The 17,004-nt window shown below is 43.0% G+C and overlaps 2 protein-coding genes across 3 annotated transcripts; one reads left to right on the plus strand and one right to left on the minus strand.

The window, feature by feature from the left end:
- The first annotated feature begins 2,656 nt into the window (after positions 1-2,656).
- inha (inhibin subunit alpha) lies at positions 2,657-4,789 on the plus strand. The gene is made up of 2 exons (XM_070957961.1): positions 2,657-2,948; positions 4,044-4,789. Exons 1-2 carry the CDS (start codon positions 2,657-2,659, stop codon positions 4,787-4,789), a joined length of 1,038 nt encoding a protein of 345 aa, XP_070814062.1.
- Positions 4,790-6,905: 2,116 nt separating this feature from the next.
- LOC139327905 (gap junction gamma-1 protein-like) lies at positions 6,906-14,449 on the minus strand. Of its 2 annotated transcripts, none has more exons than XM_070957927.1 (5): positions 14,265-14,449; positions 9,827-10,096; positions 9,490-9,715; positions 8,692-9,372; positions 6,906-8,021 (listed from the first exon to the last, which is right to left on the minus strand). In XM_070957927.1, exons 2-5 carry the CDS (start codon positions 10,064-10,066, stop codon positions 8,008-8,010), a joined length of 1,161 nt encoding a protein of 386 aa, XP_070814028.1. In that variant the 5' UTR covers positions 10,067-10,096; positions 14,265-14,449; the 3' UTR covers positions 6,906-8,007. The 2 variants fall into 2 exon arrangements, with proteins under 2 accessions (XP_070814028.1, XP_070814029.1); XM_070957928.1 differs by lacking the exon at positions 14,265-14,449 and adding an exon at positions 14,098-14,257.
- Between the last annotated feature and the right edge of the window lie 2,555 nt (positions 14,450-17,004).

Raw genomic sequence — 17,004 nt, forward strand, 5'->3', positions numbered from 1 at the left:
GAATATTTTGATCCACTGACACCTCTCTGAGGAAAAGTGACACCCTGTGTGGAGCGGAGTTAATGGATGACTGAGCTTGAAAGGGCCCAGACATGTTTCAGATCAGCCTGATCTTATCCAACATTTGGCAGGTTTGACTTGAAAGAGCTGTTGCTGTGGTGGCAGACAGAAGCAATATTTTCACTTGTGATTCATTTGTAGACTTCTTTTCCCTCCACTCATTCGTTTCTTTCTGTTTTCATGCATTTACCCATTATTTATGTATCACTGTGTGTCCGAGTACATATGATAATGACAAGCTATCACTCCAACAGGAAGCTGTTTCAATTAAACCCATGAGGAAACATTTAGGTCAAGCTTCAATGTTCATGGAATTAGAAACAACAAATGTAATACTGATGCGATTTTCCTTCCCTCAATTCTTTTGAGACTTTTCATTTCAACATCACCACAGGACAAAAGTTAGTGGCAATTGGAGTGAAATAAATGGACTCGGCTGAATTATGCTCTGACAATTTTAGTTTAAGTAGAAGAAAACTAAATCTTGTGACGGCTTTTCCAAATGTCACCTGTCAGATGCAAAATATTTTCTTGTCTATGGTGAGTGCTGGCCAGAAATGTGTCGCTGTCATCACTGTAGTATGATGTAGTATTTTACTGCCATCTTGTGGTAAATACAGTATAGAGCACTTTCAGATTTCACCTAATTTCATCCTTACTTCTAACATTACAACTATCAGCAGCATAGCAGCAGAATTAAAACACACTGATGTTCACGTTTTGTGCTGCACTGCATCAATATCTGATCTTTTTGAGATCCAAACTTTTACAAGACCTTACTAAAGTCAAAAGTCATACTGGATGCAACAGTAGTTTTCAATATTAAATTACAGCATTAAACTCACCAGGAGATGTCTGTTGTTTCCTGCTTTTATTCCCGTTGCAGTCGCTCTCAGGCAGGTCCTCCAGCGTGAATGGTCGTTGATGCCTTTCGAGTAAGCACAGGTGTTGTTAACAATGTTAATGGCTTTGATATTTCAGTGACACAGAAAGCTATGACAGCGAGCCAGAACGACTAATACAAGAACCCAGAAACCAGAGCAGATAACTGGAACTGAGCCATCATTCATTTTATGTGCGTTTTCTACTGTGACAAGTGAAAATGACGAGAAATTGAATGTGCCATCATCCTGTAATTACCACTTGTGACCACAGCGGCCGCTGTTGCAAGAGTTAGAAACAAGTCAAGTCATTAACGATGTAGTCTAAAAATGTTAAAAACACACACACAAAACACACATAGTTGGTATATATTGCAGTTTTGTCATTGTTTCATGTTTATTTTGAACAGTAAAATCTTTTTATGTGTTTTTATTAACATGAAATTTGGTTTGCAGGCAGGCATTAAACACACAGGTCACAGGAACAAAGTGATTAAAATGAACAACAGACAGGTGAAAGACATTACAGAAATGTTGCATCAGAGGGTGTTTGGTTTATGTCATTAAGACTGTCAAAGTGAAACTTTTTCTTTTAAAACACTGAAAATGATTGCTTGGCTCCTAACATATCTCCTGTGAACATCTGGTCTTTGGCCTGTTGAACAGCTCATAAAATGTCCTTGTACAGAAACACACATTATGAAAATATATTTCTCTGAGACGCATTCAAGGATTCAAGGCCAGTGAGATAAAGGAGGCACAAGCAGACAAAGGCTTTTTATTTAGTGGGAAAGCAGGTGTGTGTTAGATACGGCCGCCATCATGTCAAAGCGTGCAGGATACGAATTCACACTCTTGCAGTATGGGTTAGGGATGGAGGTTTTCAGCATTGTGAGGCTGCTCTCCAGCAACGACAATCACAAAGAGACCTTAATTTTATTAGTGTGAAACATTTTTGTATAATTGCAGGAAGCAATTACTGTCTACATACTGTAGGAAATAATAAAAATCAGATCCTGTCTGTTGATTTTATTGACAAACTTTAGCAAAATATGAAAACCAATTTAGAATTATGAAATTCCCAGTGAAGTTTACAGTGTGCATGCATTGATGTCGTGTTTGGACAATAAACTTTATTGTTAGACTGTAAAATAATCCTTCCACCACAGCTTCTGCCTGGGAACAACTAAAAATATAGAATGACTTGACATTAACTGCACATTAGAGTGTGTTTCTGATATGATCCTAAACTGAACTTTTCCGTCTGTCTGTGCTTTACATTAATAATGAACACGTACACTATGTGCCAGTGACTGATTTCTTCCCTCTTGTTCAAGCTAGAAGTCAACGATGCCCGCTCAAAGCAACTCTGCAGGACACAAAATGAAAAAATAAATGAAGACGCATTCCCTCAGAACTGTGTGAAACAGCCACAGAACCACATGATGCAACCTCCCCAGCGTCAAGGCCACTCTTTGCTATCTTCAATTCGTGCGTTGGCAACAAAATGCTTTTGCTCGCAGACTTCACTCAGATAGCTGCAGAGCCAAACAAACATGTGTGAAAATAAGGAAAGTCACAGAGGAGAATCTGTTTTCTGGACCTGACTGAATCTCTGTTTCTCTCTGGGACCAGTAAAAATAGTCACACTTCTGTTTTGGACATTTTTGTTGTTGCACCTGGAAGGTAATTGTGGCCAGCAGTGTCTCATAGTCATGGTGTCCTGTGCTCTCTTCATCCTGGGCCCTTTGTGGATCCACATTCTCCCACAAGCCTGCAGGGGAGAGGAGCTGTCCCAGGAAGCGCTGTTGTCGTGGTTCAGCGAGCGGGTTCTGGAGGGCCTCGGGCTGGAGGAGCCTCCTCCGACCTCAATGCAGGATCATCTGCGGCAGTCAGAAGCATGGAACAAACTGCGGAGGGCCCGCAGGACGAGCAGGACAGCGCGGGTCAACCATCAAACTAATCTGAAGCAGGAAACATCTCAAATTATTCTCTTTCCCAGTTCTGGTGAGAGACTTTTTTGGTTTGTTTTACTTGTGAACACCTCTAAATCTCAGTCTCATTCCTAATCACTGTACCTGCATTTTGGATCCTTAATGCAAAAGGCAAAGTTAGTGTTTGACTTATAATAAACCCATTTTCTGAGCCAGTCTGATCCCTTTAAAGATTGTGATTACCTCATCAACCCAGTCATTCACTGAAATTATACCTGTTTTTTAGGAGTAAATGAAAATGATGTCCAGTGGTATATATCCATATAGGGCAGTTTTATGATATTGCTCTTGTAACTGCGTGACAATAGTGACCTGATTATGTGAAACTTTATCCAAACAGTCTCTACATGTTCTGGTGGGCATTTGCTTATCTCCTGAAAAGTACACTTTAAAAGTGCCTTTATGTTTTCCACAGAGGAAGCTTGAACCTAAGGCTCCAGTGTGCAGCAAAGATTTTGGAATAACTGAATATCTGTGTTCCTTCTTTGAAACTACATGACACGTGTGTGTTGCACATATTACACACTTATCTTGATGTTGAAATCACATGAAACTCACATTTTTAATTGCAGTTATACTGCAGTATATTTCAGTAAACCCACTACACGCATGCTGCATATGTGAAACAAATAAAGCCACATGGCAGCACTTTATATTAGTGTATAGTGTATTTTAAAGGCCTTTCGAAACACCTGATTTAAAGAGTAACACCACATTAGAAGACAGGGCTTCGCTGTCCTCCCGGATTGAAAGCTTTAAGTCTGATTCACTTCTGATTGGGTGTGGTCAGACATGTGCTTCGCTGCGCCTGTAACCACACCCTCCAGTGATGCGGGGCCCTGGAGTACATCACTGCAGCAGGATGAGAAGTTAAACCACTGGAGGACAGCAAAAAGCTGATTTTATCAGGGTGTTACGTTAATCAGACGACTTCTTTGGAAATCACAGTGAAAAGAAGTGTAGTCTATGTGTTGATCTTAAAGAGTTCATACACACTGGAGCCTCCTCTAAATAACAGCAGGACTCTAAACAAGCACCAAACAGTCCTATAAAAAGTATAAAAAACCCAATAAACTTCACTGACTGCCCTCTAATCTCACATTGGCAGACCCGGCCTGTGCCAGATCTGACTCAGCTTTTGAAGAAACCACCGACAGCCACTTCACATATTACTTCCAGCCCTCCATGAACAACCACGAGACCCTGGTCACATCTGCCCACTTCTGGTTCTACGCTGGGGAGGGGGCCATGGCCAACTCCTCTGCTCAACTGTTCATTTTCACTTCAGTGCAGCTTCTTCAGGTGTCAGAGGCTCCATCAACGCTGAGCTCAGATGGATGGACCACCTACCAGCTGGATCAAAACGTGCTGGCCTCGGTGGCTGAGGGCCCTTTTTTGCTCCAGGTGCGCTGTCCAGCCTGTCAGTGCCACGCCAACGAACCAGACAAGACGCCTTTTCTTCACTTCCATGCTCAACCTCGTGTCCCTGTGCGTTCACCTCGCCAGGCACCAGTCACCATTCCCTGGTCTCCTTCTGCTATCGACCTGCTCCAGAGACCCTCTCAAGAAGGACCCCAGCACAGCGACTGCCACCGCGCAGAGATCGAAATCAGCTTTGAGGAGCTGGGCTGGGACAACTGGATCGTCCATCCAAAGGTGCTGACTTTTTACTACTGTCATGGGAACTGCTCAGCCTGGGATCGAACCATGGTGATGCTGGGGATCACACAGTGCTGCGCTCCAGTCCCAGGGACCATGAAGTCCCTGAGGATCACCACGACATCTGATGGCGGGTACTCGTTCAAGTATGAGACCTTGCCCAACATTATACCTGAAGAGTGTACCTGTATCTGAATATCAAAGCTTAAAAGGGCGAGTTCATCCGAATTACAAAATATCTGCTTCACACTCTGTAGGCATTTTTCATTTGATGTGCTGAGGTTTTGAGATTTCTACCTTTGATTTTAACTACTTACTACCAAAGAACTAATTCCTATGTAAGCTGTCCACAGGAAGGTCTGAGTAAAACCCTCAGTTTCTGGACAGACATGTTTTTAAAGTGCAATGCTTAAATGGTAAGATGAGCATAAGCAACACATTCATTTCACCTCTGTTGTGTTTAAATGCCACTGGGGTTCAAGTTAGAAAATGTGATGGTGTAATTTGGGTGAACCAATACTTTAGAACTCCCTTTTTAAATACAATTTCTCTGATTAATCACACAGACTAATTAAAGTTTCTCATCATTTTTATGAAGTTACAATCTCTAAGTAATTGCTTATAAGGCCTGCATTGCATTGCTTTTCCTTGGTGTTGTGATTCTCACCTACAGAGGGCAGTGTTGCCCTACTTTCAAACTTTTTGCAACATTTCCCATCAATACCTTTGCAGAAAGTCTGACATCTGTTGTTGACTGATCCAACAATGTGTATTAAATCATTAATTCAAACATGTGTGTCCTTATTTTCCCCATTTTCTATTATTCCAGTTCTTAATGTTAATCAATCCAAAACTTGCAAAGTTCCTGATTCATGTCTTTTTAATTGACTGATTTGTCAGTGTATTCACTAAAGTTGACATGAAGAGGTTTTGACAAACAAAAAAAGTGGGTTAAAATGCATATGTAAGAACTTTACCAGAGAAAGAGTTGAGTCCAAAGGCCAAAGCATTAAGTTCAAATATATTTATTTACTCTGAAGACAAAATAATCTCTACAGTTACAAAAACTACAAAACTTGCAATAGAAACAAAAAGAATAAACCACTGAAGAAGTACCATATTCAAAATGGAATGTCGTACCTTGCAATAAGTAGCAAAATTGGAAGTGAGATGATTACAAAAAATACAGCAATCCAACAGCTCTTTGGCAATCTGTAGTTTCATTACATCAGCCAAAGATCATAAAACCAACTGACAGGCTATGAGAAAGTATGAACTCTGTATGAGCACAGAAAGCTATTGATCAAAAGTTTCATGATGAAGTGAAGATTATGTGTTTACATGGCACCAGGCTGTGCGTCAGCAGCCAACTGTCATCCTTTCCTCAGCTGGGTTGTGTTTTTCTAGGATGCATGAAAGCATCCATGTTTCAGCACAATGGAGGGGTAGTGGCGCATGTCATGGGTGGAAAAATCTGTCTCACTAAAGAAGAATGTAAATTTCAAAAGACAAGGATGGAGTTTCACCGTTGACAGTAGCCCAGAAGACAGATGTTTCCAGCTGTTAAGCGAAAATAAAACCCACAAGAAAAGATATTTTTTTAACTTCTGTACAAACATTAAGAATCACTTTTATAGTACATGCAGTGGCACGGAAATGTTTGGCCACCCCTGGTCGAGCTTTCTGTTACTGTGATGGCTGAGCAAATAAAAGATGACCTGATTTCCAAAAGGCTTGAAGTTAAAGATGACATTTCTTTTGCATTTAAGAAAGATTTTTGTCGCCAGCTTTGCAGGGTTTTTGCCCATTTTTCACTTCTGTGAAACTCTTGGCCTGTCTTGCATGCACTGCTCTTTTGAGGTCTATCCACAGAGTTTCGATGATGTTTAGTTCGGGGACTGCGATGGCAAAATCTTCAGCTTGGTCCTCGAGGTAGTCCATTCTGGATTTTGTTTGGGATGAGCCTGATCTTTCCATCTTCAGCTTTTTTTTTTTTTTTTTTTTTTACAAATGGTGTGATGCCTGATTGCAGAATTTGCTGGTATTAACTGAACCCATTCTTGCCTCCACCAGTGAAATGTTACACATGCCACTGGCTGCAACACAAGCCCAAAATATTATCTATCCATCCCCATGCTCCAAACGTTTGATGCTGAATTTTGTGGTGACAACGCAGGAGAGGCTTTCTTCTGTTGTTGCAAGTGAATCTGTGTACAAGTTGAGGAGTCACAGTATTTATAAAGCTTTCACATTTGTACCATGTCATGTTATGAGAGCTCAAATTCATTCATTCAAGAGAATGTTTTGTCAGTTCATCTTCTACACTTAACAGTTCACAATGACAAAATTGTTCACCGGGGGGTGCCAAAACATTTGCACGCTACTGTAATTTAGGGAAGAGAGGGACTGACCAACACCCAAGAGCCTGCTTTTCAGCAGTGATGTGAAATAGGTGGCCTTCATGATGCAAACGCTTCCTTCTGGATAAAGGTAATCTTGATCTTTGGTCAAGACATTGTGAAAAGGTACTGCTATCATAAATGGAATATTTTTAATGAATTTATTGTACAAAAAAAATTATACTTGGAAATTCCTTGGAGCATTTCCTGTTAATGAAGAATTCAAGCATTTCCCAGGTAAACATTTTGGCCGATTGGAGTAAATATACAGGCTTCAAACTTCTGTCAAATATTTTGGTAATGGTGTGGCTTCTGGCTAATAAACATCAATAATCCCCAACATTAAATCAGTTTAAATTAAACACACAACATGACTCATCTAGCACAGGTTAAACCGCCCTCATACCAAAAAAAAAAAAAAAAAAGAGAGAGAGAGAGAGAGAGAGAAAAGAGAAAGAAAAAGTTGTTGCACAGGCTCCAGAAATGACATACCCCACGGCTGTGTTGTTTGAGATTCTCTCTGAGGCAAACAAAATGAGACATTAACATCCAGCAACATCTTATTAACAGAGAGCCTCTCTTTTGTGAGGAAGACAACAGAGGTACACTTGGCCAGAGGAGTTTAAAGCTTTGGATAATTCGTACAAGGTCTGAAATGGTTGAGCCACAAAAACACAGAGTGGGCGAAAGAACAGGGTGTAGACTTGGTTTAGCCGAAAGGCATAGTCGGGGTTTGGACGTAGTTTGGCAAGTAGAAATTCGAGATGTAGCGGGCTTTCAAGTTTAAAGTGGTGAGGATGAACCATTTGTCACAACACAGCTTGGTCAGCATTTTTTTATTTCTGACTGACCCCTAATACTGAAAGGCATATTTCTCTCATCCATCCACACACACGCATACACAAACACGCTCTGGTCTCCCTCAGTGGTCTGACTGCACTCCCATATGTGCTTCCCCCATGTGTTTAAGGCCAGTAGGAATGGAAGGGCAGACGTTTGAGGCAGGAAGCACGCTCAGGCATGTATTCCTAAGAGAGGCAGAGGCAAAACAGAGGCATATTCAGCATGTATGTTCGCTTAACACCTGGACTTTTAAAAAGGTTCCTCCATGGGTAACGTGGCATTTTGGTGGTTTGAGGTCAGGCCTTATGTGACAGAAATAAATGAATAAATCTGAGGTTGCAATTAGGAAATGTTCGGAGCTGAAACCGTAAAAGAATCTCCATTTCAAGCTTCTCAAATTCGAAGATTTGCCTCACGAAAGTCTCTGGGTTTTAGACTGTTCACCGGTTAACCACAAGTTACAGAAATGTACTAACAGAAAACAGAGGAAGTATTTTTATAGGTTGCTAATACTTTGCTTCCAGATTTTTTTTTACCAACAAATCTATCCAAACATTTAGAGCAGAAATCAACTGTTAAATCTATTCAAATTCCTTGTTTATTTTTCTTTTCCGGTTATATAAAACTTAGAAAAACGGCAAATCTTACTTTTGAGAGGAATTACTTTTTTGGTGCGGGCAGATAGAGAACTTAAACGGTTCCGTTTTTCTTCAATTGTGTCAAAATTTTGCAGAACTGAAGACCTGAAGTCCTGTTAGCATGTGTGAAATGGAGATGGCACTATATAAAGCTGCATTATTAGAAATAGCTGAATCTGAACCGGTTAGGGGTGTATTCTGGCAGCCTTTTCATTACCTTTCTCGCTCGCCTCTCCCTGCTTTTCCTGGGCAAAGTTGAGGCGGTTCTGCTCAGCGGCCGTCTGTGCAGCTGTGTTGACCTCGGGGCTGCTGCTTCGTGAAGGGCTTCCTTCCTCTGCCTGGTAGGCCAGGTCCAGATGCTGCTGGGCCAGCTTCAGGTGCCTCCTCAACCGCTCCAGCTCCCTGGACGACGGCCCCTCGTCCCCGAAGCTCTCCCGCCCGGAGTCGCCCATTGGCGAGTCTCTCAGCTCTCCTTTCAGTTTCTCCTTCTTCATGGTGGCGTGGTATCCCGGTGGGGCCGTTGGCATGGCACGAGAGGAGGGTGGACGGGGGGCGTGCGAGGCAAGGGTGGCCCGCCTGCGGAAGGTGTCGCGGATGCCACCGACCCCCAGATGGATGATTTCAAAGATGGTAAGGAGCAGGCAGAGGAAAGACACAACGTACATCACCAGCAGGAAGATGGTCTTCTCCGTGGGGCGGGACACGAAGCAGTCCACAGTGTGCGGGCACGGTGAGCGAGTGCAGATGTAGGAAGGGATCACCTCAAAGCCGTAGAGGATGTACTGGCCGAAAAGGAAGGCGACCTCGAAGGCAGAGCGCCACAGCAGCTGACAAACGTAGACTTTCATCAGGCCGTCACGCAGGATCCGCCGGCGACCGTCATGCTTTTTCTCAGAGCCTTGAACACAGAGAGAGTGGTGAGAATCTGATTTAATGAGCATCAAACGGGGGTGAAAGCTATTACAGACTACTGAAAATGCTTTGTGACACATTGCTGCTCAAATCTCCATCTTACTTTTTTCAGCTTTGTCAGACTTGTCTTGTTCAATCTCTTCAGCGATCATGGGGTCTTCCTCTCCGTTGTCCTCTGCCTCCTCATAGTCTCGAACTGCCCCGCGGCTGACGATGGGCATCCTCTTCTTCTGGTTCCGGACTGGCCGGTACTCGCCGTCTTCCATGCGGGCAATTTTGTGCATGGCAAAGCCCAGGTACATAATGGTGGGGGTGGTGATCAGGATCACCTGGACAAAAAACAAAAAAAAACAAAACAAATGTGTGCATGTTGGGCAAATTTAGAAAATCAGAGACATAATGCTTTTGCGATGATCACTGTAGACTGAAATGTGGCTCACCTGAAAGATCCAGAATCGGACATGTGAGAGCGGCGCAAAAGCATCATAGCACACGTTCTCGCACCCAGGCTGTTGCGTGTTGCAGATAAATTTACTCTGTTCATCGTAGTAGATGGTTTCACCGCCGACGGCTGTCAGCACGATGCGGAAGATGATGAGCACTGTCAGCCAGATCTTCCCCACAAAGGTGGAGTGGTTGGAGATTTCATCCAGCAGACGAGTTAGGAAGCTCCAACTCATGGTGCCAAGGTGACCGGGGAGCTAAATGAGCTTTGGATGGGAAAAAAAAACGACACACTTCAGTAATTTTATGCTCTTTTTGTTTTAGTTTTTACGCACCATTGCTGAACAAACGAGGTCTCTTTAATGTTTTTTTTCTTTGAAGTTAAAGCTCTACATGAAAGATAAAAAAGTTTTCGGTTACTTCCCCTGTGCAGACTTGAATGGACTGACAAGTCTGACCTGAAAAGCAACTATAAGCAGTATTTAGTCCATTCACACGACCAACGTTGGAAATTAAAGCAATTAGTTGACTCATCAATTAGTCAACAGATAATCATTGGCAACTATTTTGGTACATTCACAACTGAACATTTCAGTAATCTTTTAATGAGAAAAAAAAAAGCCTCTCAAACATGTGACCATATGCTGGTTTTCTGAGTTTCCCATGATTTTAAACTGAAAATATTTGGCTTTTGGTGTACTGGTTGGACAAAACAAGACATCATCTTGGACTATGGACATCTTCCAGACCACATGATTGAGAAAATAATCGGCAGATTATTCTGTAATGATAATAAAAAGACCTTTAAAAAGCCCCCAAGCATTCCCCATTGGATTCATACGAAGTGTACACATACATCAAACTACCACGTTGACACATCCACAGAGTGATTAAAGAATGCAAGAGCAAATACTGCATGCAAGTACTTTATGTAGACCTCAACTGTAGCTGAGACATAAACACAGCCACATGTTCCGCTGTAATCAGATACAGATCTCCCAGACATGCAGGTATCCATGCGTGAACTATGCAACACACTGTGAATCAGCACTGTTGGTCAGAGCGCACTCGTCTTGGTCGCACTTTGGTAAACCTGCATTCTTACAGCTCCCTGCTATTCCAAGCTTGAGCTGCTTAATCAAACATCAAAGTGCCGACTGGCAAGTTGCAGCTAGCTGCGAGGAGACCTGCTGTGCACCAACAGCACTCAATGAGGTTAGGAATTTATTTCCTGCTAAAGGTTGCCAGAAATTATGCCTTCAAATTCTTTAAAAGCACAATATGATAACTTAACATGGCAGAGACATAAAAGAACAGAGCTGGTCCTTTTTCACTTGAGTAACCATTACAAGAGATTGCGAACATGGATCACTGAGCAACGACAGGAGAGCTTGACTTATCGTCTTCAGACTTTGCCCAGTAGTTTAACTTTTCAAGATGATTAGGTTTCTCTCTCCAAAACTAGCTGAAGAGTTGGCCACAAGGCCTATTTGACCTCTGAAATTGAACGTTACACATCAAATACAGCACTAAAGTCTTTTTTAAAGGCAGCAATCTGAATAACACCAACGCAGACAGAGCTCAATGAACTAAAAACCTGAACTCCGAGAGAGCCTTTGGGACTCTTTGAACACACCTTCTCTGCTTGTATACTTTCAGAAAACAGGGTGTAGCAAAGAAAATAACTAGCATTTCATGACTCATTGCAACAGGACAAGGCTTTAGCCATTACGAGCATCTGTAGGCATGTCTCCTCAGATTAGTGCATTATACTGAGGCCCTCCCGCGCCAGGTTACTCATCCATTCCTTTGCGAAATCCTTTCCCAAACTGGCACCATCAGATGCTTAGAAAGGGCAAGAGTGACTTGCCTGAGCATGACCAGCAAATATTACACCAAATCCAGAACCATCATGTTAAAGTTCAAAGATCCGTCAGCAACACCAACGTTAGTTAGTAACGTATGTTAGTAGTTGGCTTGCTGTGGCTGGATCCAGACAGGGAAAAGTTTCCTGCATAAAACCTTGAACTAAATCACACCCAGAAAGGTTGAAAACGCAGAGATTCGCCTACTACAAGGACATCACACCGTATCTCCTAAAACCATGTCGATTCTTAGTGGTGGGAAAAAACAGACAACTGTGACCCTGAAACAAAGTCTGAAAGAGGAACAAGTCCAGCTGTGAGCTGACATCTGTTTTACCCCAACATACAATTACAAACCCCGCCTAAAGAGCAGAGGTGTTTCAGCAGAGGTGCGCAACACATTACATGGAAGAAGCACTGCAAAAAACACAAAAAAATCTAACAATGACGTCCGAACTGCGCAGCTAGAAAAGTCAAGTTGGTCCAATGAGGCATATTGTCCCTTTAAACATCATCTGTCCCAGTTACCACCGTGTTTGGTTTCCTCCACAGATACTCCTTTTGTGATCCGATAGTCAGCCACCTCCGGGTTCAAACTGCGCTTTGAGGACACGACCCATTGTGCAAAATTCTGCGCACCAACCCAAACCATCTCACAAGAAATGCAAAGCACTGCCGTCATGAATCCACAGCAGGCTAACCACTAATGGACATCTAATATTAGTAGAATCAAAGAACGCCTCAAAAACAAGCCAAACTGCCAAAACTAGACACTTGAGTTTGACCTCCAAAGCGTTCCACCTCTGCTTGTGCCATTTTATCAACCTTTAAACAAACTTATCGCCACAATTCAGTCACCTGCAAACTTTAAGCTTGCTGGATCTTGTTTGACCTTTCCAGCACAGATGATAGAAATTCAGTATTTGGCCTGATTTTTTCACAGAGTTACTGCAGTCAAACTTAAATTCACAGTGCCAAAAAGTCAAATGTCCGTACTTGTGAGTATATCTGTCAACATTTTTTCCATCTTTTATGCTTAAAGCTGTTTTCTTGCAGTCTGAATTCATCCAAACTGAATTCATCTGTTCCACAGAGGTAATTTGCAAGTTTCTCTCAATGCACAATACCTGCTGCATGAAAAGTCACCGAAACATCACAGCCTGGGCGGCATACTTCTTGATAGAAAGTGTGATTTGCGGAGGACAAGATGCTGTAAATTCATACAATAATGAGTCAAAGAGGAGATCTGATTCTCGGCTGTGATATAAACTTTGTACAGCAGGTGCTGCTGCTCCAAAGAGGAGTTTCGCTCCTGCCAAAGGGCTGATTAAAGGTTTCCAGAGGTGCAGGGCTAAAGGTTAAACACTGTTCTCCCACACAAAATGCACTCTTTACAGCAGCCCTTGTTAACACACTGTAAATGCCCTCACTGCTATCCTCATCTCCACCTAAAGACACACCAGTAAACAAAAAAAAAGGAGCTCACACCAAATTATTTATCTGAAGCAAACATTTCTGCAATGCCGGCGTCCCGACAGCTTTTAAACAGTAGCTTATTTGCTCATGTGGGCTAAACCCAGCTCAACTGATTTAATGGCTTTTCTGCTTCAGGAGTCACTCGTCTCCAGGAGGAGATGGAGGGGGGGTGCAGAGTTTTTTGGGCAAAGGATCTGGACAAAGCAAAGGCGAGTTAACATTCCTGCCTAACCAAAAGCAGAAAGCTGGATTTTAGGGTTCAGGGAGCAGACAGGGGGCACATGAAATCCCCATGCAGTCTGAGCAAAGGGGCAGAAATACAGCACCTACAAATGTCAATCACTGCTCCTGTGCGTGGCGTCACGACGAGGGAAAGAACTTTCTGACTTGGCACAAGACAACCAGAGGGCAACAGGAGTTTATCCACAGCGCGGATCTCCTGCTTTCTGCTTCAAATAAGCAGCAAAAGGAGGTTTTAAACGAGCCTCAGCAGAGCTGTTGAGTGCTATGAACACGCTTTGCTGAGTCAGACTGAATTGTTTTGGAAATTGTGGCATTCCAGGAGGAAAACAAAGTGCTGCCAAGCTTCAGTGGGGAAACAAAAATCCGGCGAATTAGGAGATGAAGCCATCATTTCAAAGAGCCAGACGCACGATTAGTTCGGAAAGTTAAAGCCGCTATTAGGAGAATTAGTCATTAAAGAAACAAAGGAAAATCAGTGTAATGCTTTTAGTCTGTGGGGTGAGTGCATTTGGCCAGTCCGATGTGGCAGCTGTTTAAAACAGCCTCTTTTTTGGCCAGCTTTATCAAAGCGAGTGACCTTTTCACATTTTAAATGGAACTAGCGGTGACTTTTCACAAAGCGCAACAGGCGAACATACTCTCCTTTAAACTTTAAACGGACAAAAACAGACTGGAGCACTCACCGCTCTCCGGCAGAACTCCTTACGTGGAACCCACTTTGCAAATTTAGACTCGACCCCGCTCGTAAAACACAGCTCCCGGATGCCAAAAAATCTCCACGGATGTTTAATTAAATCGGAGAAAGACTCTAAACTGTCTAAAGCAACTTTTCTCGGTGTCAAACACGCACCTTCTGCGCTCCGACCCGCGCGTCTTCTCTCCTTGCGCTTAATTGCTCGACCAGGTTTTCCTAATTAGTGCGCGCTCTCATCGGCGTCTGCGTGCGTCCGCGTCCGAGGCAGCCAGTCACTGTGAAGCATCCAGCCCGCGTTGACCCCATGTGTCGGGGTCCCGAACAAGAGGACAAAAGAAAGATCTCTGATTCCTGCGGGCTCCTGCTCCCCTCCTCCTCCTTGCCCCGCACCTCCTCCACGTAACTCGGCCCCATTCAAGAAGAGGAGGCCCTTTTCGCCTGAAACCTGAGATCCGCGTCGCTGGCTACCGTCGTGCCCTCGCGTCAAAGGACTGTGGACGTCCTGCTAGTCGTGATGATGCCGTGAAAAGTGTCACAGTCAAACCTCGGGTCTCCACTGGGAGTTTGGAGGAATTTCACAGGAGATAAAAACACAACGAGTGGAGCCTCTTTAACCTCTCTGCTGCACGCCAATTCCTGATGCAGTCTCCAAAATGAAATGAAGGGCAACCATGTCTGATACTAACACACTTGTTCATTCAAATAAATTCCTTATAAACACAGTTATAAATGTTAATTATGCTTAACATATTAAGATATGTTCGCCCTGGAGGCCCATCTGTGCTGTGAAACCACTGGATTACACTTGTTACCTTCTTAGATGGACCTAAATCAACAGCCCTGCAATGAATGAACAGTTTTAGCATAAAGAAACCTAATATTTGTTGTATTAGACTGCAGCGAATAAACTGGCTTCAGGGTGAATGTATGTCACACATGTTTGAAGGGGTAGTCAGTTCCATACGGTTCAGGGATTTGTGAGAGACTTATTTAGGAAAAATGGTCTAAATTCGATGCAGCAGAGCCTGAGATACTTTGACGTTTAGTCGCCAATGTGAGGCAAGCTGAATAAAAGGTGACGCTTCCCATAATGCAACTTGATAGCATCCTTCATTAGACTTCAGACTCCACACCCACTTTGTAACAGAGGGTTTTTGGTCAAATGTGGAGGCTCAAAGTTGGGATAACCCCGCTGACATCACCATGACGTCATCTGGGTTATTTTATAAGCTCCTCCAGAGCCACAGTAGACATTATACAACCTTTTTCCCAGGCTGAATACAACTCTCCGTGACTGATCTTGATGTGTAAAATTAGCAGAGTGCCAATTTTAAACATTTCCATGTCCAAAGGAGCTCCACCAGAGAGGATTTATGTTGTTAGAACCTGTTTACATTCTTGTTTTTTATGCTAAAAAGTACACAGAGTGCAACAACACCATAATCAGATTATTCCTCTTTCTGCTGAGGACCCCGTGTTATCCCCTCGACCACAATTTGGCAGCTCATCGGGCCTGACAGAGTGCTGCGTGACTGCAGCCTTTGGACGAGGAGCCCACCATCCAAGAATTTAGTTGACTCGGGCGTTCAGCAAAACAACAGATTTCTTGCTGTCATGCACGGTGCAGCTGTAGCGCTCCTGATTTACCAGAGGACGCGAAATGTTTGGAGGAGGCTGTGGGAAGTCGGATCAGGCCAGATGTCTGCGCCCGGCCAAACTGCCGTGGCTGCAGCCCAGCTTCTCCTCATGCTAACTGTCCTCCTCCCTGCAGGAACTCATTCACCTGCACCTTTTCATCCTCATTTACATGCAGACAAAGATGAATCTGGTGGCATCATGGGGAAGTCTTCACTCATGGACTCTTGTGAGATTTTTTTTTTTTCACCATCTGGTTGCCATGTTGACACCCTTGAATCTGTGTGGTTGAGGGGAGCAAAGGTGTGACAATAAAAGCGGACTGGACAGCAGCCAAAAAGTGACACTAGGATTATGCAGTTGAAGCTAAAATAGGAACAGGGGTGGGATGAGTCTCTCATGGGGCTCAAATTCCTTCTTCCACCCCTGCAGTGAATATATTAACTGCTCGAATGAGGGCAAGACTCACTTGTGTTGAGCACTTTTGATTGTTGCCCACCTGCAAAGCCTCCAGCCCTTTCAGACTGAATGTACACATGTTGCGGTTGTGTTTTAGTGGGGCTCGATTGCTTGTTTCCTCCCTCAACATAAAACTTTGTGACATAACTTCACGGTGCGCAGTCGTTATGACTCATGGATTTTTGAAGCCTGAGTTTCTGGCCTCATTAATCGGAGCACATTTTCGGCCCAAAAACAAAAGGATTCTGTATTTTATTGCTTGCAGGACGATGAGGCTCTTCGCAGAAAAAGCAAGAGAAAACGGACAATTAACACACAGGGAAGGATAATAAAAATCTGAAAAGGATGGTTTAATATGGGTATGTGAGAGAGGAAAGTGGTCCCAGATGTCATATTAGATCCATAAAATAGGATTAATGATACACAATGTACTTCACCATTGACTCAGCTTTATGTACATACATTCTCTAATGCAAACATTTTTTTCCACAAGCCTTTTAGGGGGAAAATGGCACTTTCAGACACTTCATCAACACCCAGCTTCCCCTGCAGAAAGAAAAACAGTCATCATGATGTGAAATACAAATTACACAATTATTCAAAACAAAAACCTCAGTTTTTTGCACACTGTCAGGAATTTTAAGGAGAAATTATGACCTTTAGGCACTTCCTTAACCCCCAGCTTCCCCTAAAGAAAGAGAAACAGACGCTGTGATGTGAAGTGCAAATTTGATTATTCAAGGCAAAAAAAAATTCTCAAGAACTGTCGAAATGTTTTTCCCTTTAAAGTCAATTTTAGTTT

The sequence above is a fragment of the Chaetodon trifascialis genome, chromosome 24 (assembly GCF_039877785.1).
Source record: "Chaetodon trifascialis isolate fChaTrf1 chromosome 24, fChaTrf1.hap1, whole genome shotgun sequence".
Taxonomy (NCBI): Eukaryota; Metazoa; Chordata; class Actinopteri; order Chaetodontiformes; family Chaetodontidae; genus Chaetodon; species Chaetodon trifascialis.